At 39.0% G+C, this 25,919-nt stretch overlaps 1 protein-coding gene across 2 annotated transcripts in view; it reads left to right on the top strand.

Annotated features, from left to right (window-relative positions):
• Nucleotides 1–24,793, top strand: part of antxr1d (ANTXR cell adhesion molecule 1d) — a 44,225-nt gene extending 19,432 nt beyond the window's left edge. The window contains exons 10-18 of one of the 2 annotated variants that reach the window (XM_041788917.1): nt 2,873–2,971; nt 3,404–3,473; nt 10,839–10,917; nt 11,189–11,284; nt 11,375–11,413; nt 11,523–11,621; nt 12,315–12,479; nt 12,584–12,664; nt 23,678–24,793. In XM_041788917.1, the coding sequence (XP_041644851.1) occupies nt 2,873–2,971; nt 3,404–3,473; nt 10,839–10,917; nt 11,189–11,284; nt 11,375–11,413; nt 11,523–11,621; nt 12,315–12,479; nt 12,584–12,664; nt 23,678–23,980 (1,031 nt within the window). In that variant the 3' untranslated portion in view covers nt 23,981–24,793. Of the gene's footprint in view, nt 1–2,872; nt 2,972–3,403; nt 3,474–10,838; nt 10,918–11,188; nt 11,285–11,374; nt 11,414–11,522; nt 11,622–12,314; nt 12,480–12,583; nt 12,665–17,424; nt 18,164–23,677 lie in introns of those variants that run through there. The other variant, XM_041788918.1, reaches the window with a different exon arrangement.
• The last annotated feature ends 1,126 nt before the right edge of the window (nt 24,794–25,919 follow it).

Here is a 25,919-nt window from a genome sequence, read left to right as displayed (position 1 = left end):
TGTATTTCATTTTACTCCATAAACAAGATGTCATAGTGGGGCGTAGCCTGGAGTCAACAGGTCAGAGGGACAAGAAGAATTAGTAAAGTTAATCTAAATTGTACTTGTATAAGAGATTATAGTAAACTGATTAAGTGCATTTATTTATGGATAGGTAACTTACTGATAATAGAAGCAAAAAAAATTTTAAAAATCCATATAGACCCCCACCCCCCAACTCCTGCAGGTTGGACCAGGTTTTATAGCGCTCCAGTAGTATCTTCTTGCATGACTGATGGGATTCTGTGATTACCTCGGTAACTCCTCGGTTTCGCGTGCTGCATGCTGAAAACTCAGTCAGTGGGTGTTGATAGGTGGAGGGGCAGGCAGCCAAACCACAGTACAGCTGTGACAAACCAGAGACAGACCCAGTGGAAGTCCTGGGATAGGCTGGACCAACAGACCTTCTTCAGCTGAAGTCTTTTTATTTGTTTATCTTAATTCCTTACGCTTTGAAGTATGTTTTAATGACTGAATTTAGTTGATTAGTTGATCTTTACATTTTAAATTGTGTGTTTTAAATTCTTATTTTTTTAGGTCTTAACCGCATTTTAATATCAGTATTGACTAGAATTAATTTGTAACTAGAAAAGCACTCGGAGAGCGCAGACCTCCGCCATTAGCCCTATCTCCCAAATGTAAAGAATCCTTTAAAAAATTCCTGGATCCAGATGGTGATCCAGATCACTCCCAAAATCTAATTAGTTCTTCCTTATGCCATTTCTGACATTTCCTGAAAATTTCATCAAAATCCGTTATAACTTTTTGAGTTATGTTGCTAAAACACAAACTAACCAACCGTCCCGATCACATAACCTCCTTGGCGGAGGTAATTATTGGCATATTGGATGTCCGCAAAAATTCAATGTCATGCATCCCTGTTATTTTCTTTCAGAATAAAAGCAGGCATATCAAAATTGAAAGCCAGTTACCCTTAGTTTAAGGCACTTCAAACATCCAAAGAAATGAAAATAGTTTTCAATGCAAAACAGGAGAATTTCAAAATGCAACAATAAGGGGAAATTAATTGCATTCAACAACAGAATTTCTGAGATTAATCCCAATTAAAGATTTAATCGTTTGACAGTCTAATCATTTCTATTTTAAAATAGCTGAAAATATTAATCTAAACCCCCTGGTAAATCAGTGTTTTCAGAGTAACTCTGCTTTTATTTTATATGTGGTTACATATACAGTATGCCCTGTCAAGCAATAGCGATGGCTCTTTTATGGTAACTCTGTGGTGCGTGGGATGACTATCAAAGCAACTAAGGCACTGAGCATGAGAAATAATCAATGTCAAATTCTCTAATTAAGTTGCATACTGTAGTCCATGCTAAACATTAAAAACCACAAAAACCAAAGTTAATCTGACAATTAATGCAATCCAAATTATATAGGGTTAGCTGTAATTTATTGCCTTGATTGTTGTGGCTTTCTTTTGTTGTAAAACTAGGGATGGATCAGGGAGAAGACCAAAGCGTGGTGACTGTAAACGGTTGTAAAAAAGCATGTGGTTGATCAGACGGCATATGTGTACACGTGTATACACATGTAAAATCTGAGTCTGAGGAAAAGACATGAGCAATACTGACAAGTTGCAAGTCATTGAACATCTGTAAATAAGCATGTAGGCGGTCATGCAGATAAAGTGTAACAAGGGCAGCTGTGTGTGCAGGTTTTGCCTTCCTAAGGCTGTCTGCAGATCTAATGAAATGTCTGTAGTAATGTGCTTTATCTAATACCCATATCAAATATCTAGTAAATACAACAGATCCCTGTTAGGGGAGGGTTCAAATACCATCTGTCTTGTGCATTACAGCTCTCCCTCCCGGGCCTGCTCCAACAAATCTGAACTATTCAAGATTTTTACAGCATCTGTAAATATGCAGAGATTTGCAGGCAAATGTGAATGGATCTTTGTTTTCTTCACTCAGTTCTTTCTCTGGCTGTATTCATGGCTTTTCATAGTAGCTTGTGTGACCTTTAAAGAAGCACTGTCACATATACACTGACACTCACTGATGTTCTTATTCAGTGATCTTCACGCTGGAGCTTTAAATGTTAAAGGTGTGGCTGATGCTTGCTTCCATCCAACAATATAATGCTAGAGGAACCCTTACACACATGCTGACATCTGTGTATACACATGCTGGAGACTTACAGACACTGAAAAACAAAAAGGCAGCGTGCACACTGTGTGTTCATCGCATCATTCCTCAGATCCACATCTGAATACAGACACAGACACGTGTAAATGGTGCCATAGGTAAGGTCAGACCTACTTTGACAGTGCTCTGCTGTTGTCAACCCTGCAGGCATGTTTTTAGGCAAGTGTTTTTTTTTCCCGCTCTCTAACATATGCTGGGTAGCAGCCACATAGACACTCTAGCATATGCTGGCAAGCCTCTGTCAGTGTGCTTTAACAGTGCCTAGGGGAAACTAAAGGTCAAAGACATGCACACACGCACACACACACATAAACCTCCTGGCTACGGCACAGCACATATTTGTGAATAGCAGCACTTTAAGCATTAGCACCACTGGAGCTTCTTGTGGCCTTTCCTCACATACACGCACAAGCACACAGATACAAACAATCAGTAATGAGGCATGCACCCGTTTCTGCTGCTTAAGTTGAGCACATCAGAGGAAAAGAATGCCCTGTAGCACTCAGCATATTGGTGTACAAGATTTTTTTAAACTCTAAACTAAAAAAGAAAGCCTATTTTAACTTTCACATACTTTGTATACAGCTGAAAATATGTTGTATTATTGTTTTGCATGAATTGTAATATATTTTCTCAAGATGCCAATGCTTTTTTTGTTGTAGAGAGTTTCCAGGTGGTGGTGAGAGGCAACGGATTTCTGCATGCAAGAAATATTGACCAGGTTCTCTGCAGCTTCAAATTAAATGACACATATACTATCGGTAAGTTCTGCATATGTGCTGTTTTTTCTTTTTAGAAAAAGATAAGACCAAGACCAGGACATTTTTGCCACAGGTTGAAAAAAGGATTATGAATGTTGAAGTGAATGTCAGCATCAACAAAGCAAACACATTTAGACTGTCCAAGGTGTATTAAGGTTGGCATATACATTTCCTGCTTTCAAGGATATATTCTCTGGAAAATACATGTAAACAAAATATGTGCAGCAAAACAGAGCGCTGATTTCTGTGGGTTAATTTCATGGGAATGCTCCATATTACAGCTAATTGCAGTTATACATGAATGCTTACACTTAAAAGCATTTTTGGATGCTGGCTTGGCTTGTGCCTTTAAGAAGAATGTGGAAACTGTTTACAGACTGCAGATGTGAACATTTCTACTGCATAAAGAGTGTTTTTTCTGTCCTCATGTAGATGAAAGACCAGCTGAAATACAAGACACCTTCCTGCTCTGTCCTGCTCCTGTTATAGAAGAGGTTGGAAGGTAGGGAGGACATCTCTTTTGGCTCTCACTCGCTCCTTTGTCTTTAATTCCTCAAGTCAAACTTTCTGTGTTCAGCTGTTACACTCTGAGCTCAGATATTTACCAGCTGCATACAAGTTTGGTGTGGACACAGAAGACTGCTGTCCTTGAACAAATTAGGGCCAAAGTCATCGAGTGTCTGTGATCAATCAGTGTTTGTCACAGCTAACGAAGCCAGACACCAATCACAACGGGACAACAGGAGAAGAGCCCAGGAACACGACTTAATGACAGCCACGCTGGAGAGGACTTTGCAGCAGTGTTTGTGTGTGCGTGTATGTGCTCATGTGTGATTTATCCCAATCTCTGTCTGACACTTTGGGAGAGTGAAAGTGTGAGTGGAGTCGGCGGGGCAGTGTAAAGTTTCCTCCAAGGGGTTCTAGCTTTGCTGGTGGTGATTTAAAGCAGGAGTTTCTTGTGGGACAGACAGAGCAATGCTTTGGGCTGAGCTCGGAGAGGACTGAGGAAGGACCGGCAGCCTCCCCGTCCCTGCTGCCTGCGGTCCTGTGCATAATTATACACTCCAGCCTGCGGCCTCAGACACCTCCCAGTCATCATCTGTCTTGTTGCTGTCACTCAGATTTCTAGTGTGATTTGAGCTTGTCCTGTCCGCCAGTGAAAAGTATTGCTTTGATAGAGAAGAGACAGAGAAAAATACATTTTGTTTTCCCTCTGTGGCGAAAGGGAGATTCAATCTGTTACATGCAGCGTATTTCACTAACACATGCAATAACAGAGGTTGCACACAGAATTTTAATTATAACTCACAGATAAGACTTAGGGAATTGACTTAATGACAACCATTCAAAATCCAGAAGATACTCAGCTCTTAAGTTGGCCTTCTGTCTGAGTTGTTGCCAGTGTGGCTTTGTTTTAGGTTGCTCCTCCTGAGAGCAGAGCAGAACCTAGAGCATCATTATACATTGCAATGGTGCCCAAAGGATGAGTCCCCACATGTAACAGAAGCCCATTAGAGCAGAGTCAGCAATGCCTAACAGCCTGAGTGCTGCTAAAGAGGAAATCAGCTGTGAATGGCTGAGGGGCTCGGAGAGGAGGCCAACAGCTGGCTGATGAGTTCAGGGGGTGGCGGTGCCACAACATGAAGATAGATGCAGAAATATGTAGGACAGAGAGAGTACAGGCTAGATCCTTTTTTGTTAAATGAAATTTGATTCCCTTGTTTGTCTATGGAGTTTAGCCACTGTAACCAAACCTTCATTCTTGGTTTTTATGTTGACCAGCTATATCTAAAATTAATCAAACACTCAAGTTCTACAACTGGTTGTCATATTTATCAGCTTGACATGAAGAACCGTCAGTTTAATCACTTTGATGTGAAACATATCAGGATTTCTCAGTTGATATGAAGTGCTGTCAGATCTTCTTTGCAGCCGAAATAAATTTACATATTTGAGTGAAAAGTCTGAAGGCATACTTGGATAAAAACAAGTTATTTAACATACAAATGAATATTTGAATTATGGCTGGGGGGTTATGGTAAAAATCAAAATCATGATTAATTGAACTTTTACCTCAATATCGATTAATTTATGATTACCCCTCCCTCCACTGACTATTTATGCTGTAAATATTGGTATAATTATAAAACAAATAACTGAAAGGAACATGCACAGATTAACAATATGGTTAATTATTGAAATCAAAACACACATCAGCTGAAATGTTTTTTTCTAAGTCATTTTCCTAAAAAAAGTAGAAAATAAACAACTGGTATTTCTTGATAACAAAATAATTTTCTCAGTGTTTGAGCTGAATGGGACAATGTCATGTGACTACTACTTCTCCTTATGGGTTTCTGGCAGGCTACATGTCCTGTGACACCTGACTGCCTATCACATGACTACACAGCCAGTAGTGTGTTTTAAAAGGGGGTGGTGCATTAGTAGAAAGAGAATTACAAGGGGAAAAAATTGATATAATTGACAGGGCAGGTTTACCCTGGTTAGAGGCGCCAAATTTCGGTTTCGATTCATTTTTGATTTATTGCCCAGCACCAATTTGAATGGTTAAATGATTTAGCTGAGCTCAGATCTTTTAATGAAATGTTTCTTAAAATATGCCTATGTTCCTGGCAGGCAGTCTTCTTCACTTATTTGTTGGCATACAGTATGATGTTGTATTCACACCAGACTTGAATGAATGCCTCTTTACATGTATCTGCATATGCAAACGTAGTGAGTTTACTTGTTTAATTCTTTTATATTTGTGCAAATGACTTGCTCCACTTATGTGTAAAATCAGTTGTACAAGAGTGCCCAAAAGACGCAAGAGGGGAGGAGCTTCCTTCTCCCACATCGGGCATTTCAGATGGCTGAAATCAAGTGACAGACAAGCTCCTTTTTATTTCATTCCTGTTTGTAATAACAGTTGCGGTAGCCACAGACAGACACCACAATGATCTTCTTTTTACGGTTTAATGAACATCCTCCCCTGCAGGCTGATTCTTCGGATATCCTCTGGCAATGTATGTGAAATACACCACCAGAGGATCTCCGTGCTGATTGGCCATCGCGATGCAGGTGATTTGCTTGAGATCAGATTCTTCAACTGTTGCAAATAAAGCAAAGTAAGCGAACAGACGTGGTGTAGTTCACCTCGTTCATGTGAATGACTCACTCAATATGTGTGATTCGCACCACACATTTGCAGTGTTCAGGCCACAGGAGGCGAAATCACATCTAGTCACATCTTTACATTGACTTTACCTGTAATTAACTCACACAAATGATCCTACCCGCGCCTGGTGAGAACTCAACTTTAGACCTGGTTTAGTCCTGGCAATTTGCCGAACCCGGATTAAAAGCTGCTCATTGGGGAAAAATACCGAATCACCCTCTTCTTATAGCTACAGGTTGTTTATATCAGGTCTTCTCCATCCAGAAAATTAGAGATGCACAGACTGTGAAAATTAGGGTTGATACCAGGATGGGTGTTTAAAATAACATATAACCAATGTCAGTGCTGATATCAGCATTTTTTTTCGTCACTTCTTTTGGTTTAAGATTCCAAGTGTACCAAATTTTCTTTTAGTTTAGTTTATTTGTACGTTTCTAAAATCACAGCGGCATGATCAACAGCACCGATATTGACAAACACTGATCTCAAATGCATCCATAATTAACATGGAAGATGACAATAAAGGTTAACTGATCCTTGTTTTTGGTTTTTTAGTCATTACTTGAGGTCTAAGAGGACTCCAGCTCCCAGCATCACCTCTACTAAAAATCCAACAACCCTCACTCACCTTCTGCTCTTATCACATATAATGAAGTCATTGACAGTGCCGTCACACAAATCTATGTTGACTGGGAACCTTCCGGATGCGTCTCCCCCCTTCTACACATACACAGCCTAAGACACATAGTGGGCAGATTGATGATTGATAGGGGCTGAGATCTCTCTGTCAGAGAGGGGCTGATAGCACCATGTCCTCCTGCCTGCCTGAAAGGAGGGATGAACATATGATGTGGGAGGGAGGGAGGTAGAAAAAAGGGAGGAAGTAGAAGAAAAGATGAGTGGCACCTGCACCACCAATTTCCTCCTCTGAAGTGAGTGTCAGCATGAGTTATGAGACGAGCTCCAGCGGCAGTGAGGAGGAGAAAACAGAGTCAGTGATTGAGGAAATAGTGAAGAGGGTCACAGAAGGGAGGGACGGCGCTGAAGGGATGTCGAACAGGAAAGGCCCTCCTCCTACCATCCCCCCGTCTCTGTTTTCCTCTCCCTTCTCCCACCCTGCAGTGACCTCCCTCATGTCCCCCTTTTGAATAAAAACCTCAATGCCCCCCTTGTGTCTTTCAATACTCCTCTAAACCATACAAGCAGCAAAAGAAGCCTTTCTCCATTCTTTTCCAAACCGTTAACTACAATCCAGCTGCCTGTGCTTCCACCCTGGCCTTTGTTTTTCACCATCAAGTCTTGTCTTTACTCATATTTCTGAAGAGTTTTATGAAATTTTTTACTCTTTCTTTTCTACCTTACTCTTTGCAACCTTTTTCCTCTTCCTTAAAAGCTATCCTGTCATCTTCTTAACCAACAGCTGTATTTTTTCTCCTGTCCCCTTGCAGATATCAGTTTGGTTAGTGGAGACTAAGAAGTCATTTAGCTGTCTGTGGTTTCCACATTAGAGGTCTGGGTCTGATCCAAACAGAAGAGATTCCTTCTCTGGGTGGAGAACTCCCTGACCTCTTTCAATGCTTTATGTCTGTGTCAGCATGTTTGTGTGCTTTTAAGTCAGCAAGTATGGACAAAGTAGATGGAGGAATGTATTTTAACACCTCATGCAGGCTTCTACAGTAGCTGAAACATGACCATGATGTGTGCACCAAGCCAATGTTCACTTGGATGTGCGTGTGCTATGCCGATAAAAGACAGGGAGCTCAAGAGCAATGTTACCTCTGCTGTATCTGAAGTCAGCTGAGTTTTAACATACACAGAAGTTTGCTAAAAGATAAACATACGTAGCTTTAACCAACTGTAAATACGCCGAACTTTCCAAATGTATAAAACATGCCATAAAGATAAAAGAGAAAAGTATATTACAACATATATATATATATATATATATATATATATAATTTTACCATTAATAGCAGTGTGGAAGCACTTCACTTAAAGACACTTAAGGGGATTTGCTTGCTCAGCAATTCTATCTGCCAACTTTAACTTCTTCATAATGGTACCTCATGACATGTAAGTGGGCAAGTACAGCCAAGTTTCTCTGTTTTAAAATAGAGAGAAATGATCACAGCATAACAAAGTTTGACTGTTTCCTTCATAGCAAGGCAATGCAAGGCAAGTTTATTTGTGTAGCACATTCCAGCAACAAGGCAGTTCAAAGTGCTTCACACAGAACATTGAAATGCAATGACAAATGGAAGAAGAAAGACAATAAAAAGTGATTAAAAAAACAGCAAATAAAACCCACAAGAGATAAAAACAAAGATATGAAAGTAAAAGTTACAGTGCAAAGTTGTGTTCTCTCCCTATACCCTTATTATTACAAAAAGTGATTCTCTCCCTGTACCCTTATTATTATTCCGATTCTATAAGATAACCACACGTAGATGAAATAGAAAATTTTAAAAGTGAAAAAATTTTAAAAGAAGGGGTAAAAAAAATTAAAAGTGATTAAAACAGCAAATAAAACCCACAAAAGATAAAAACAAAGATATTAAGGTAAAAGTTACAGTGCAGAGTTGCAGTTGAAATATAAAATGTAAAAAGTGATACAGTGTTTTAATCAAAGGCAGCAGTAAACAGGTGTGTCTTCAACCTTGATTTAAAAGCAACTTAAATGATAAAACACTGCTATGTAAAGCATGGACATGGGCTCTTTTTTAAACTTTCATTCTACATACAACTAAAGTAGTATGTAATATGACATACTACTGTATGCTAATTGACAGTTATTTTGCAGTATTCTGGGCCTGAGTTAGCTGGTTTATAGTCTTGGAAAATAGAAGTTAACAATAGCCTCGATAATGGCTAATACTGACATGGTCGAGCATCCACTTAAAAAATAATAAGTGTTTCATTTGGATTTCTGTGATTCTCATAGAGATAAACATTTACATGTGAGATCTGTAACAGCTTTGTAATGATGATCTGTAACAGCTTTGTAATGATGAAAAATAGAAATGGGTGGTGATACCATATACCAGGGTATGAAAAAACAACAATGCTTTAATTTCTCTAAAGATGGTGCTGTGTGACAAGTGAATATATACAATAAATTCCTTTAGAATGTGTCCATTTCCAACAGCAACACTACCTGTGTGTAGAGATGTTATAAAGTGAGGACAGAACTCATGTTAATGAAACAACAAATGTGCATATATACTGGCGATGGCACAGCGTTGCCAGAGCATTTTAGCCTTCTCTAAAGTCAAACTGTAAAGTATTTATTAATAACAACATATGCTGCATGCTGGAAAAACAACATAAGGCACCATTAAAACCATTCAAAGTTTTTAAAAACCTTTTAACTTACTATAACCCATTTTAATGGGAAATTTAGATAAAGTAGATTGGTGCTTGTTGGTTGTTTCAGGCACTGAAGTATTCTGTAACTTTATAAGATCTCCGTTATATGAACTCCCTGCAGGACTGAACTCACCAATGTTGTGCAAAGTGGAAATAAAATAGTTTATAAGTCTCATTTTTATCTGTTTAGAAGCACATGAACATTACTTCACATTCCCTCCTATGATAATAGTTTGGGGATTATTATTTCTTATTGTACCTCTGTGAGGAAAGGATAGAAAAGGGAGGAAAAGAGAGTGTGTATGTGTCATTGGAGAAGGGTAAAAACTTAATTTGATCCTCTGTCCTGATTTAACTCAGGCTCTGTTTACATTCTCAGGTGAAAATGCAAACTTTTGTGGCATTTGTATGTCTGTCTAAAGAGGACGGTGCCTTTTTGGATGCCTGAAAACTGAGCAAATAGGAAAAAGCATTTGATTGCATCACTGCACTGTTGATGCAACATATTTAACGCGTAGGCTAATAAACCTAATGCTGTTGCCATCGATACACACTGTTGAAGTCTGCCGTTTTGACCTCTGACTGGTGGGTAGACCATTTTACCACTGTATAAAGTAGACCGGTCAGGTGCATAATGTAGATTTTTTAGCTCCAAAGTAGTACAACATTGGGCTTTTTTGGCAGCATCTCACATTTGTTAACATTCTGCATAACCTAAGCAGCATATTCTGCGAGTACAATGGGCAGTTTTGAAAACAAGCATATTGTCAGTGAGGTCATTCGTTAGTTTCTGATGATGGCGGTTGTCATGTTGGATTTTTGATCAGTCCAAAAACAGGCAAAAATGTGGACTGGCCGTGAGCCTTTTACTACCTGGGGAAAAAGTTACAACATGCAATTTATATATAATCCTTGGGGTTCATAAAAATCAAAACAGATGAGTTATTAAAAACAGTTATCTTTTCACAGTGTGTACCAACAAAAAATGAGCTGTGGATACCAAATTTGCTTTCTGAATCAGGCTGTAACACGCTTAGTTCTGCTATAAAAATCAGTATCTTAATATGGGATCTAGTACGGGTTGTCTCACTTTTGAAGCCAGCCTCAGGTGGACACTCAAGGAACTGCATTTTTTTCCTTTTCTGCATTGGCTTCATTTCAACACCAGAGATTGCTGCTTGGAAAATACTGAGATGTCCTTACATATTGTGGGGGAGCAATTGATCTCAGGCTTTCAGGTCATTGTTACATTGTGTTTTATTTGATTCTTCCATGTTTATCCGTGTCTGATAATCAGACCACCATGTGTTGGTGTTTTTGCAGGGTGATCTACCTGCAGGTCAGCATGAATGAGGGCCTCTCCTACATCACCAGCTCTGTCCACATCACCACGACTGAATGTGTGAGTATATTCTTTGTGTGCACCATCACAACAACAGATACTTTTTTCTCTCTCTTGCATGCTACTTTATTTAAATAAACTTTATTTCAACCTTTATATTCTCTCTCAGTTCTCCAGTCCTCTTCTTCTCTCCTTCTTCTCTGAGGTCTCCTCTGTTGTGTCTGTCATCAGAGGGGGCTGTGAGTACTTTCTCTTTTGGTTTTTAGCGTTTTCTTGTCAAATGTTTTGATTAAATTGAATCTAAATCCAGAAATGTTGTGTTTGTGTGCAGTTTGATGGCACTATTGTGCTAATATCTTTGCTGGTGGTGTTCCTGCTGTTGGCTCTGCTACTGATGTGGTGGTTTTGGCCTCTCTGCTGCACCGTGGTAAGTTTCATTTATATTCAAAAATATTCTAACTCATCTTCATTTGTTTTAATCTTTAAGTTTCCCCTATGTTTTATCTTCGATCTTCAGGTGATCAAAGAACCTCCACCTCCTCCTCCTCCAGAACCAGTAAGACTCCATTTGAACCCTCATCTTTATCCTTGTTCTAATATTGAGTGGGTTTTTTTGGAGAGCTGAGAGCTGTCTCATGGAATTGGATTTGTTTTTTTTTTTGCAGGAATCAGATGATGAAGATGGGATGCCAAAGAAGAGGTGGCCCACAGTGGATGCATCCTACTATGGAGGGAGAGGCGTTGGTGGCATCAAACGCATGGAGGTACACACAAACAAAACATGCATACTTGATTCTAATGCACAGAAATAGTGTTGCTTCTTAGCTGTTAAAAGGATAGATAGGAGATCAATCTAATCTCAGCTTATTTGGTCCAAAGTCAGAACTGAAGTCATTTGTAAAAGAGTTTGTCAACAGAGCCACTTGCCTTTAAAACAACCTGTCTGAGGATAGAAAGTGCACAGAGTTCATAGCATCTTTAAAATCACTTCCTAAAACCCAGTGCTTTAAATTTAGGCTTAAGTAAGATTTTAAAATCTTTTTTACCTTGTAAACCTATATCCATCTTAATTACTCATGTTTAACTTGTTTAATTTATTTCAGTTTGTCTCATTCACGTCCTTCATCTTTCATTGTCTCTTTGTTTTGTCTCCATTGTGTTCCCAAATCCTTTGTCTTTTGTTTTAAATTTACATTGATTAAACATTTAAATAATGAATAATATAATCAGTAAAATATTATGTTGAAATACAGTATCACAATTTTAGCCAAGTGATAATGTCCATGAACCCCTTGTACATGGGGTTTTCTCCTTGAATGGTTGGCCAGGGTTTAGATCCAGCCTGTGGTTCCTTTCCTATATGTCATTTCCTACTTTCTCTTGCCAGTTTCAGACTATCCACTGTGATATCAACAAAAAAGCCCAAAAATAATATAGAAAATATGTTTCTTTCTAAGGTGAGATGGGGGGAGAAAGGATCCACTGAGGAGGGTGCTAAGCTGGACAAACCTAAAAACGCAGTTGTAAAGATGCCAGAGCAGGAGTTTGAACCGTTTGAGCCCAAGCCACGGAAACCTCCTCGTCGTCCCCCACAGCAGAGGAGATGGTACACACCTATCAAGGTTGGTCTTTTAGTTATTACATTTAAAAGATAAATATTTATTTTTCCCCTTTTTAATTTTCAACTTACTTTTTTGCCTATGTTTGTTTCTTTCCAATACTCCAGGGGAAGCTGGATGCTCTGTGGGCTCTGTTCAGAAGAGGTTATGATCAGGTGTCTTTGATGAGACCACAGCCTGGAGATGAGGTCAGTCCCATACTCTTAGCCACTGTCATGTTTGATTTTTATTTTTACCTTAACAATAGTTTGTATAAAAGAAGCAGAAAGCCTTTTGGCATTGCCTATTTGTTTCTGAAATACTCCCATCAATTTCTTTTTCAATTTTTTATGTTGCAGTATGATGCTACAGTTAAAAAAATATTCTCATTAATCTACATTCAGTACCCTATCATTACAAGGTTAAAAAAGAATTTTAAAAATAATTAAAGATAATTAAAAAATGAAATATCACATTGAAGTATTCAAACTATTGCAGCACCACTTGTGGTTTGGCACAACCAGGACTCTCCAAGAGCTAGTTGTCTGGCCAAACTGAGCAATCAGGGAGGGGGACATTAGTTAGAGAGGTTACCAAGAACCCAATGGTCACTCTCACTGAGCTCCAGAGATCCTGTGTGGAGATGGGAAAAAGTTCCAGAAGGACAAAAGTCACTGCAGCCATCGACAGATCCTGGCTTATGACAGAGTGGCTATATGGAAGCCTGTCCTCTGTGCAAAACGCATAAAACTCCATTTGGAGTTTGCAAAAAAAAAAAATACTAAAAATGAAAGCCAAGTTTGCTTTCACGTGTTTCCACTGAGGAAAGGCTTCCATCTAGTGCTCTGCCGTAAGTGGCAAATTGGTAATGGACTGTCAGCTGCACTTAAATTCCAATATTTGTTCATAGTTACCAGTAAATCATTGTCAGATTACTGCTGGACAGATTTTACATTCATATGTAGAATCTGTATATAGATATTTGTTCTCCGTTGGGTTCATTTTTTTAAAACTAGTGTTTATGTCCACATCTTTTACGGCCTGTGCCTAAAGCATGCATGAAAATCTGATGGACCACAATCAGAGATTATGACATTTGGTAATGATGTGTAATTTTAAAGATTGCTCTGTGAGTAAAAACCACTTAAAAGCTCGAGTCTGGTACAGAAGGTTTTAGCGTGCTCTCTGTCTCTGTTTGTTGACAACAGAGCATCTGTATTCTGTCTTTTTGTCTGTCACATTACATAAAGACAACACGTGCCAGTTGGCTTCATGTGCAGCAGCTCAATACTGACTTTTTCTGTATGTCTCACACATGCACACAATCACAGGGTGAGTCAATGAGCTACTGATACTTCTCTCTGTGTCAAAGCTGCCTTTGTTCATGCAGGAGGAGCACTGTACTCCTCTGTACTCGTCTTTGAAAGTTCCCTATAGCTCCAAGAAGATGACTAGGGTTTTTATCAAGCCTCCAAATCACACATTACGCTCTCACTCCCAACTTACAAGTAATAATAATTGTATATAAAACAGCTTCCATGTCAAATCTTTGCTCTGGTCCCTGTAAAGCTCTGCTGCACATTTTATTACTCCTTATATCTGGTGACTTATGCTTCTGCTGCTTCTCTTAAATCATGACATGATAGCAGAGCGTCCCCTCTTATCTAACCTTGACCCTGTGTGTGTGTGGCATCCCAAAACCTCACAGACATGTTTCCATCATCACACCGGTTGTCATGGTGAAACATCTGCTCCGTTGTAAATGGTTTCATTGTCGCCTCTTGTAGCTGAGGCCATATCGCTGTAAAATTTATTGATTTGTTCCTTGAATGGTATGATTCATCTTCAGGATGTAACAGTGTGAGTGCGTCTTTACTGTATCCGCAGTCTATAAATGTGGTCATCAGCACCGGTTTTATCCCTTCTTTCCATCTTGGAAGCTTTTTTCTGAGCAGTACAATTCATCTCTGTCAGGACAGAAGTTTCTGGAGTCTTTGTCAGACACTTTTTGTTGAGCTTTGGAGCTACTCAACAATGACCTCTACACCTCCCTTCACGAGCCATTAACTCAGGCAAATACAAGGCCGCTTCTCACATAAAAAGAAATGAGAGGGAAAAATTCTCCTTTGTTGTAAGTGTGATAGTCATTCAAATTTGGTGCTAATGGTCATATCAGACATGAAACACGACAATGATGTCTCTTGTTGACAAAAATTCTGGCGCTCATCAAAAGTCGTAGAGGGAATTCCTCATGGTTGTAATGACTAACAGCCCTGCAGAAGAACAGTAAGTGGACTTTTATGTTTTGTTGGTAACAGAGGAAAGATGCTGGGATCTTTTTACTGTTGAAAACAATTTATCCTGACAACACAAATAAAAACAGAATGTCCTTTTTAGTTTGGTACCAGCTCCATCCCTTGAAAATGATTTGAATGCAAAATGTAAGGGCTATACATGAGCAAGTAATGATAACGATAAAAATAACCCCTTTTAACTGTAAGAATCAAATGTAGGTGTTTGAATCTTTCAATACCTCAATATTTAACTACTATCAAAGCTTCAGGTCACAATTCTATTTAAAATCAAGTTTCGATTCAAAATGGTTCTGGATTTTACAATAAATGACTGATTTGTTACTAAGTTGTACTTATTCCAGGGTTTACACTTGTCTGCTGGGCTCATAGAAGCTGAAAATTATGATTTGATGTCAAAAACCACTATAAAGTGTGCTCAGCTTTATTTTTATCAGCTGATTACTACAATATCAATACACAAAGGCAAACCTGTAATGCAGCTAACATTTATTTATGTCTTATGTTGTAAAATGCTTAATTGTTATTCAATTTTGCATCTTAAAGATGCAGTATGTAGAATTTCTGCACTGAAATTTCTATATTAGTTTCAAAAGTGACCATTCATTTGTTATATATGTTTTTAAATTGTGGTTTTATAGTATCCTGATAATTTCCTAAAGTTTCAAAGACAGAGAAACTTTTATTTGTTAAAACTGTACAGGGCATGTCTTGTCATGGAGTCTGCTTCAGTTGCAAGTGTAATCGCCCAATCTCACCTCTGTAACATGGAAACCCCCAACACTTTGCAATTCCAGCGAATTAAGACCGGCACAGCTCAGTGTTTCCCACCTCTGAAACCCCCCTCTCAATACCACTTTTTGATTTGAATTGAGGACTCTGTTAAATGAAAATGAACAGACACCAATGATTTGCTTTCATTCATAAATTTCTCACCATGAGGGATATATGAAATCTATAAGGCATTTCCTCATTCATGCTGGAAGTGATCATAGGATGTGCATGTGCACTCTAGCATCACGTCCAGAACACAATTGCATTCTGGGACTGCTTACAGCACGAACCTGGAAGTGCTTTTTTCAGAGCATTTCTCCCTCATTATGAGAAGTTTATGAATGAAAGCAAAACATCGGTTTTCTGTCTTATTAGGTATCATTTTTATGGTCCAGAGTCCTCAATTAAAAACAAGAAGTAAACAGCGGAGATGGTGGAAGTTGGCAGCACTGGTCTGCACTCCATATTGTATTATTGTTTTGCTTAAGATTCCTCTGGTGGCTGAATTGTACATACTGTGCATCTAACCAGCTAACTATTGAACACAAACTTGCCAGAGAATAAATGACATGATTATTAATCCAAAGCCTACATTGATGACAACACTGTAGGAGGTCGCTTAAAATGAAGCAGATGATGGATGTTATTTTTATTCGCCTTCAGAATTAAACTTAAGATAAGTAATGCTGTGTGAGTCAGTCAGTAGTTGTCTGAGTTTTTTACTTATTTTAACTCTGGGTGGGGGTTTATGATTTGAGCTCAAGCTCTGTAATGTCCTGTCGTTCTTCAATTTCATTTTGCAGACCTGTTATATTGAATGCATTGGGTAAAACTTAATCTTACTTCTGGTATTGTGAGAGCCAGTGCTGCTGATGTTAGCAGTGATAAGTAAGGACTAACACACCCAGTGAGTCAGTCACATATTTCTACCACCATCAATAAATTTAGTAATTTCTAGTAATTTCCACAGTAACAGGGCTATATAGTGCTAATGCTGTGCTTGTGGTGATTAACACTGGTCTATTATAATAGGGTATAGTTTATATTATTACATTAATGATTAATGCTGGCCTATAATAGTAGGGTATAGTTTTTATTATTGTATTAATGATTAACGCTGGCCTATTATATAATAGGCCAAGATAGAGAGTATGGTCTAGACCTGCTCTCTTTGTAAAGTGTCTTGAGATAACTTTGCTTATGAATTAGCGCTATACAGATTGATAGATTTATTGATTGATTGTATTGGAGAAGATGAAGGGGTGCTGTTGATGGAAATGCCGGAAGTGGGTTTGCAGTGCTCAAACAGGCGGCTGTTTGAAAAGTGAGGAAGCTAAAGAAGGTGACAAAAGAGCAGCCTTTGGTTGACAGTAAATCTAGACCAACCACAATCATAACCATTTTTGTTTCATGGAGTCAGACCTGGAACTGTACTCAAGGCAACACAAAAATTTGTCAAATCTTTTAAAATGTACACACATAGCGGTGCCTATAATATTCATTATCTCAATATCAGTCGAAATAATCGTTATCATGATTATTGCCATAATGGAGCATCCTTAATTCCAGTGGTAAAAAGCACAGCAGCTAGGGCAACACATCAGACTTCTCATAATTAACCAGCAGCTCAGGAGGAGCTTGTCCTGCTTTCTCCCCACATTACTCTTCCTTCACTGCCTCTGCAAACGGCCATCAGCAGCCTGCCAGTTTCTGCCACACTCCCTGTGTGCTCCTGATCCCTCTGTGCTGTGTGTGCGTGTGCATGCGAGTGTCACTGTAACGTATGTCTCAGCTCTCCAGAGTGAGCGTCACACAAACAGATGGGGAGTTTAAAGGCCACGAGCTATATTGTGACAGAAGAGATTCCCTTCTTTTGTCCCCAGAGCTGATGGCACTGATGGGACCGACACACAGCGCAGAGCGGACCAGAGGGCAGCCACCGTCCCTCCATGGTCCACGAACGACAAATGAGCACAGCAGCACCTCCCATTTTTCACCCTCCTCTCTTTTCCCACCTCTGCTTTAATAAGAGGAGAGTATCACGCAAAATAAAAACACATACATTTCCACTCACATCAGTGGCAACTAGCCATATAGACAGCTATGTTTAATTATGGTTAGTAGATATAATAAATTTCAAAAGACTGTAGTTGCACAGAAGTGTATTGCTGACGACAGGGTTAGAAATAGGACTTGTTTTGAAGCTTTAAGCTATTTAATATGGTATTTATTTTGGCAGTTCATTATTTTTTTCATGGAACTGGAGATGATCTGATAGTGACACCAGTGCTTTTGAGCAAAGCGTCGAGTCCACAACCTTTTTGAGTGGGTGTATTTTTGTTACAGTAGCCTCTCAGTGTAGTGCTGGCAAAGGACTAGCTAGAAGTTTGACACTGGAAACGTGTTTTTTATTTTCATAGATATCCCAGATCTGTCATACTAAAATTATTAAAAGCGATTGCAAACTCCTAAAGACCAAATATTGTATATGAAGCTTTGTTAACTCTTGAGTGTGCACACAGAGCAACTCTCTTATGAGAGTGGATCGCTGTAATGTCATGTGAGGTAACAAGGCAGAGCTGTCAGGTCAAATGTGTGTCTCTGTTCCTTTTTCTGTACCATAAGGGTGACAATCGTGCAAGATTAAAGTCCATGTTAATGGTTGTAAAGTATCTGCTTCATGTGTTCATGTTTTTAAAGAAAGGCAAGGTCTTGGGGCTCTCAACTGAAGGGAGATAGGAGGAGGGATGCTGGGGGTGTTTTAAGGGTTTTGTTATTCCCAAAAAAAGGAGTTGAGGGTATGAGTAAACAATCGCTGAGAGGGGAAGAAAAGCAGTGACAGACATCAGACTGAACAGTACATGTGAGACGACGCCGACCTCTCACACAACTCATCCATCTTCATTCAGAGGTGGCATATGTACACACAATATTCACTCAAGAAGATCAGATACTAGTAAAAGCAACCCTTTGTAAAAGTAGTAGTGTTGAATGACTTTTTAAAAGAGTTAAATGGAAAACAAGAACAGGATCTGAAATGTTGTCATGATATGACAGTAAATAACAAGCCCTTTGCAGGAGAAAAACCTGCAGAACGTTTTTGTGCAGAGCCAAATGCATCATACTGGAGACTATTAAACTTTTGTCCTCCTTACTTTGAGTCAACAGTACAGTAGCATGCATCACTTGGAGTCCAAGACAGATTTCCTCAACAGGCTAATAAATTATCACAACATACCGTATTATATCCTGTCATATTGTATCTTACCCCCAAGTACAAATAAAATTTATGCATATGATCCTTTTTCTGTGAGACATCTATAAAGCTGTATGGTTCCATTTCATCCAAAAACTAATGGCAATGGGTCAGAGACATCACATTCAACAGATAACAAGAAACAGCTCGCTGAGTTTCCCCTTTATGTTACTTTTAGTCATGTGATGTAGTTTGTGTGGGATTTATATTGATGGGTGTTTAACAGGTATGTTAGGTGTTTTTTCCCAAGGTTAAAAATTTCCTTCAAGTTGGCCAGTTAGTTACCAAAATGAAATGATAACAAAATCTGTTTTGATACTACAGCAACAAAAATAGTTCTAGGCACTCATTTTCTTCTTCTTCTGGCAAAGTTTTGGTACCAAGGTCTTCAGAAATATCGGTGTAAGCTGAAATGTGAATTTGAACTGACCACCACTGCTATCTCTCGTTCACTCATTTGTGCAGTTTTAAGTCAAAATATGACTGAAAGGAAACCCTGCATATTGAGTCATATTGACCTTAATAGATCAACATAAGTGTCTTTTATATGTTGTACAAATAATTGAACTCTGTCAGGAGAGATTCAAAATGAATTTCACAATGATTTATTTTACTAGTTTGGAAATGTTGGAAAATGTGAAATGTCTTTGGTGAATAGACTTCATTGTGATGTCTTTATGAACTAGAGAGACTGACAGTAGGATAGAATACCCTCTTTTATGGTGTCTAGATATGGCAAAGTAGGATAAAATGAGGAGTGGATGTCTGAGGAGCTTGACCCAAACACTGATGAGATGACTAGGAGGTGGCAATGAAGGAACGCAGGACGGCATAAAGGAGCCGGACCTGAACACCAATGAGATGACATGGAATGGAGGTGGCTGGGGTGGAGGAGGGTCTCAGCAGTCACACTGAAACAACAGACTGACTGTTTAAAATGTGACAGGAGCAGGATGATTGGATTGAAAGAGATCGTAGCAGAAAGGGATTAGCTCAGAATTTAAGTGAGTAGTCGCCCATAAAACCTAATTACCAGAGCAGGAAATGGAGCAGGAGTAGGGCGAGAGTTGTTACTAATGAATGAATGGAGATAAATCACTCTTTCTGCTTGAACTTACACTAAGCCCCATTAGATTTCTTGATTTTGAAGAGTTTTTAATAGAAAAAGATTTACATGTCAGCCTCCGTTGTTCTGCAGTGCATTCTGGGCAGTGATGTTCTTTGCCATCATCTTTGGTAATTTATTCTTCTTTATCTACATTACATAACTTCTCCCTTACCCTCTGCATCAAAGCTTTACTTGATTTAAACGGTAACATTTTTAAGGATGACACTATGAAGAAGAATCCTGCAGCAATGGAGCAATAGGACACCACTACCCAGAGTGCATCGCACAGAAATTACAGCCTACATGTGAATCTTTTTTTTTTCTCCAAAATGTAGAAATCTAGAGTGTTTCTTTGTACAATGTACATAATGGATATAGTTATATAAATCTAATAGAGGCAGCAAGTTTTGATATGCAGGTTTCTTTGACAATCTGTAGTTTTTCTAAGTATCTGTACTTTTTGATACTATAAATCCTAAAGAAATAGAAGATTGTGTCAGTTTGAAATGTGTGGTACAACAGATGTCAGCCCTGTTGACAGATATTTTTAACGCTGCATTATTTACCTATCAGCTAAAATGTATCATGCACTGATGTAAGTAGCTGATGTGTTCTAGCGTCTCCTCAGTTAATGCTAATAAAGCTTGATTACCTAACTGCTGATTCAGAGGGGAGGCGTTTATTAGAAAGAAGAAGTTGTTTTTTGGTCAAACTTTGATTTCTTTTTATGGTCAAACATGATATAAAATGTTGACAGTGTGGGAGTTTTACCCTGTCATTGATAAAGACCAGCAATATGCAGGCAAGGCATGCCCATGTGACTGTTCAGGGACTTTTAAGAATTTAAAATACCCCCACTGACAGCTCATTTGAAAAATAGAGAAATAATTGCTAAGAAAGTGATGAAAAGCATTGGGTTAATCGTTATTTTAAACATCGGTATCTCTAGAAGCTCTGGTTTTCACAGTCAATTAATGTCTATAATCAATGCACTCAAATGGATCAAAGTTTAAACAAGCCTTCTTTGAAAATGTAAGGAGAATAGAAAGTAAAGATGTTTCTGTAATGAAGTATAGATGTGAAGTACTTGTGATTTGTTGCATCCTGAAAGTCTAGTTTTCTTCTTCTCCAAAGTATACGAATCTTTTCTTTTCTGCCTTGTTTTCAGCAGTCACCTTATGTTTTTGTATCTCTGCTGCAGTCAGCCCCCTAACCTTCCTCTTCCTCTGTTCCTGTTATTCATGAGCTCCAGGTTTCATTCAGGCCATATGTTCTGGTGGAGGCATGCTTACAGTCACAAACACTCTCATATTCATGAGCTTGTGTTCTCATTGTGTCCATATGCTGCCTCTGGTGTGGTGCTGCTGCTCTGCTGCTCACAGACTGGGCCTTTCACCGCGGCCTGGACACAAGACCCCAGCAGTCACTCCCCCTCCTCACCCCCAACCAGGGTGCCCCCAATCAATTACCCAGCCCTCATACACACACACCCAAACACACAATGGCCTCCTCAGTCACAAAGCTACTGCTGCTGGGGCCCTCTTATTGGCCCCTGTGTGACTTTAGGGCCTCTCTGTTTAATAAGGTGTTATAATCAGACCACCAAGGGTCTGTGACACAGAGACCTACTCTCCATCCTTCACATATACTCACTGAGCATGACAAGTAGAGAGAGAGAGAGAGAGAGGGAGAGAGAGGGATGCTCTGCAGAGAGGAAGATCATCAATGAGAACAATAAGAGAAGCGTTCCATTGGAGCAGACTTGTAAATTATGTTAAATGCTAAGGGGCCTCTGTTAACCATTGTGGGGCTGTAGATGTCCCTCCTTTACATTCCTACAAGTCGAACACATTAGAGACATAAACCACTTTCTGTTCTGCATCAAGAGAGTCGCACCAGAAGCGCTGAGATACGAGGAGAGGAAACAGGGGAAAGCTTGAGACTGCAGAAATGTATCTGTGTACGCCGTCTTTGCTAGCATCACAGCTATTGTAGTGCAGGTGTGGACAGAAGACAGAAGCAGCTCTGTGTGCTTTCTGAAGCTTTAGACACATGAGCCTCTATCTGCAGAGCCGGGCAGAGATTCACACAAACCACTGTGGCTGCTGGATCTAAGCTGCTCATTGATTTCAGACAACGATGCGCTACTTTTAAAGCTGTGTTGTTGAAAATTGGCTTGCATATGAGAAAAATGCAATCTCAAAAGCATTGTTGTATGCATTATTAAAATTAAGTGAATTGAATTAGTATCAGAGTTTCTATCCATTTCAAATCACAGTTTCTTTATCTGTGTTTGCTACCTTTCTACATCAAATCCAAAAAATCTGCTTTTTTAACTGCTAAATTTGCCATAGTTTATCTGAGGATAGCTCAAAGAGTGCGTCAGGTGACTGCATCAAAATGTTGTGGAAGTATAGAGTCCATCTATCAGAAAAGATGCTGCATACTGAGTAAAAAAGTATTGCATAATTATAAAAAGATATTTTTGTATATTCACTGTGTAGGCTGTTTTTAAACACAAATGTAAGACACTTGTTTTTGTTTTTTAAATCAAAAATACTTGAAATATGGAAACTAGATAGTTAGCATGCATTACTTGACCATTTCACAAGCTTAAGAATAATTTTGATTGCATGTGAATGAGTGCAATAGCATAACGGCCTTGTTGTAGCAAATATGCATTTCCAAATTGATGGGATATGTTAGAAGTCTGTTCCTCATAATTCTGACCATGAAGGCCATGAGATAAAATGCATCTGTTTAATAAAGTTGTTTGTTAAACTTCTATCATTTGGTTTCCACATCAGTACAATATGTCACACGAAATATTGTGCTTTTCAAAGTAAAAGCCCTGTGTAGCATATCTATGGAGAAACTCCTTCGTTTATACAGAAAGCTTTTATCTTTAAAGTTCCTGGAACTGTTCCACTACACACTGAATCAAGTCACTTGAGGGGAATGCCAGTTCTGGATTTTAACTCCAGTTCCTTGTGTATACTCCCCTAAGAAAATATCAGTTTAAATATTAGATGTCTTTTCTTTGTGTTTTGAAAATCTGAATATTAGGGGTGCACCGATTGCAATTTTCTGTCCGATCACCGATCTTTAAAAAAGCCTGACCTGCCGATTTCCGATTTTATAACTGACAGCATACACTTTCAATGTTCCAATCTTATTTAATTGAATAACATTGAACAATACCCGTGAAACAACACAGACTTGTTGTTTTAACTGCACATGAGGTAGTTCTCTCAAATATAAATGAAAAGTTGAAAGCATTGCTGTCCAAACTACTAACTTGTATCAGTTCCTTTAGTCTTTCATTTTTCACATTTTAGTAGGTAGAGGCATATGAAACCGATCTTGTCCACCGATCTTATTTACAAGGATCAGCCGATTGCTGATCTCCTAAAATTAAGGAAATCAGCATACCGATTTTGGCCGATCGATCGGTGCACCCCTACTGAATATAGATTGAAATGATATGCAAATCACTGAATTCAGTTTTTATTCACATTTACACAATGTACCAACTTTTTTGAAACTGGGGTTTTTGCTTCACTGATAGTCTCCATCGCTAATTTGCATGTGAACCAGGAAACTCATGCATAAAAACTGAATCCATTAAGATAAACCCTTTGGTTGTGATGAATCAGACTTTCTGATGTGTTTGTTGTAAATGCTCATATTATAATAACCATGATGTGCAGTCCTGAGTAAAACATGACATGCAATTGTGGTTTTAACATTTCTATGCTTATGTGTTTTGCAGGGTCGCTGTATCAGCTTCCAGCGGGTCAAAGACTCGGAGTCCACCCCAAACAACCGGCCCCCTCCTCCTCGTACACATCCCTCTTCCTCACCGCCACCTCCTCCTCCTCCTCCACACGCCGAACAGCAACCCCTCGTCTCCAACTCTGTCCCCCGCACCAAACCTCCAACAAGAGGACCCCGCACCACGCCCCCTGCCCGAGCTCCCCCTCCTATGACCCAGTCCGCTCACGCTCCGCCTCCTTCTCGTGCCCCTCCTGGACCTCCAGGACCCCCGCCCTCTCGACCCCCGCCCAGGCTCTGATTGTGAGGAGAAGACCTAAACAGCTGGTTTCACAGAAACATGTCCTCCTTTTAGACTCAGTCATGAAATCTTAAGGCAGGAGCTCCCACATGAAGCTCTGTGCTTTGTTGCTGGACAGCAAGAAATATTTATCAGATTTTAAAGTCATTGTTATAGGAAAACAGCATGTAGTTACCCGATAAAGCCTGTATGTACCATTAGATGTCATGTTTTAGAGGTAAGAGGAAGTGCAAACCTTTGTGGAAGGTTAAAGGATTTATCTGTCAAAGTTGATTATGAAAGTTTGTGTGTGATTGATAGTAAAAAGGTGTGTTTGTTTGAGAAGTTGGAGAATAATAATGTTGAGGAAACATGGTGTAAAATTCTGCTTCAAAAGAAAGAGTATAGCACGTTAGTAATGTTGGCTTAAAATATTTAGGTTTCACACTGATTCACTGTTTTACCTTTTAAACCGAAGAAACTTTTCTACATTCAGTTTTAGTTTAACTACGATGATCTTTTTGTAACTGCAGGGCAGTTTCTCCATTCTTTATTTATTTTAATACAAGCCCTTCCTGCATCTGTTTTCTATTTAGTATCAGGTGGGTTTCTGGGTTTTAGATCTTTGCAGGAGGGGAGTATCAAGGTGGATATGAGGGAGCTTTCTGGCATGCCATCTGGTGTATTTTTGATCCTTTGGAGGGTTTTTACTGAACATTTTGTATCTTCAGGGTTGTCCTGTATTCTGCATTTACTGACTGAAATGATTGTTTGCATTATTTCTTTATTAACAACCTTGTTTGTCTTTTTTCAATAAACAAAATGGGTTTTTTATGTACTGTCTGGACATGACTTTTTTTCTAAGAGGGTAAAATTATGGTGTCAGGATTTTGCACAGTCATATTGTGAATAAGCTTATAAACATATTGGGGTCAGTGCATCAGCGTCATCATGATATATTTATTAGTTATTGGAAACTGCAGATTGTAACATTTGGTGATGTTTTTCTCCTTGCATGCACTACTTTAATTAAAGTAATTTAAAATCTGCCGCTGACTGGACACTGATGATCCATCTTTTAAATTTACAGAGGTAGCCTGCTAGGTTAATACTAAATTAAAACATCCTTAATTGCCTTTAGGTTTATTAAAAGCCACGTTTCTGGAACACATCCCTGGCTGATATAAATCTTTTTGCCTTTTGTTTCCCATTTAAACAACCAGCCAAGAAGTCCTGCAGTTAACTTTTAGTGTCTTTGTAAAGTACTCCTAATATTTTCAAAATTATGCCTTAAACCTTCAGGTAGTGATGTGACGATATCTGGAGATCCAGTAAAAATGATAGAAATGATGATTTAAGTAAGGTTGTTTAAATTTATTTTTGGTCTTAACCACAAGAAGGTGCTGGCCAAAGAAGTTAACCTGACATGCCAGATAGATTTGTTTCACACATCCATCTGGTAAACCTCTCATAGACAGCGTTTGGGAAAGGGCAGAGCCTTTTAAAAAAATCTCAGAGTGTGATTGGATGAACTTTCTGTCAGTCACATCTTTACTGGCCAATCAGAGCAAAAAAACGTGACGTAGCCACTACAGAGGAGTAAATCCATAGAGAGCAGCCTAACGCAAACCATGGCAACTATAGACATGCCAGTACATGACTTTTGTCATTTTTGAAAAGAAAACAACTCACTGCTGTTCTTTTTTCTTCTTTTAATAAATAGATGTACTCAAGTTCTGATAAAACTGGCGCTTTAGCAGCATCCATGCTAACCTCTTCCGCCATAGTTGTACCAGCCTCTTGTTGCTGCATGCTTACATCACAACTCCGTCACACCCAAAACCCACCTCGACGCTGATTGGTCCTGTCACTTTCTAGCCGGGCCCAAACTGTTCAGACAGGAGCTTTGCAAGATGGATTCACCAGTGAGAAACACAGAAACAGGCAGATCCATCTGTTT

The sequence above is a fragment of the Cheilinus undulatus genome, linkage group 6, assembly GCF_018320785.1.
Source record: "Cheilinus undulatus linkage group 6, ASM1832078v1, whole genome shotgun sequence".
Classification (NCBI taxonomy): domain Eukaryota; kingdom Metazoa; phylum Chordata; class Actinopteri; order Labriformes; family Labridae; genus Cheilinus; species Cheilinus undulatus.
This window is presented reverse-complemented; position numbering and strand designations above follow the sequence as displayed.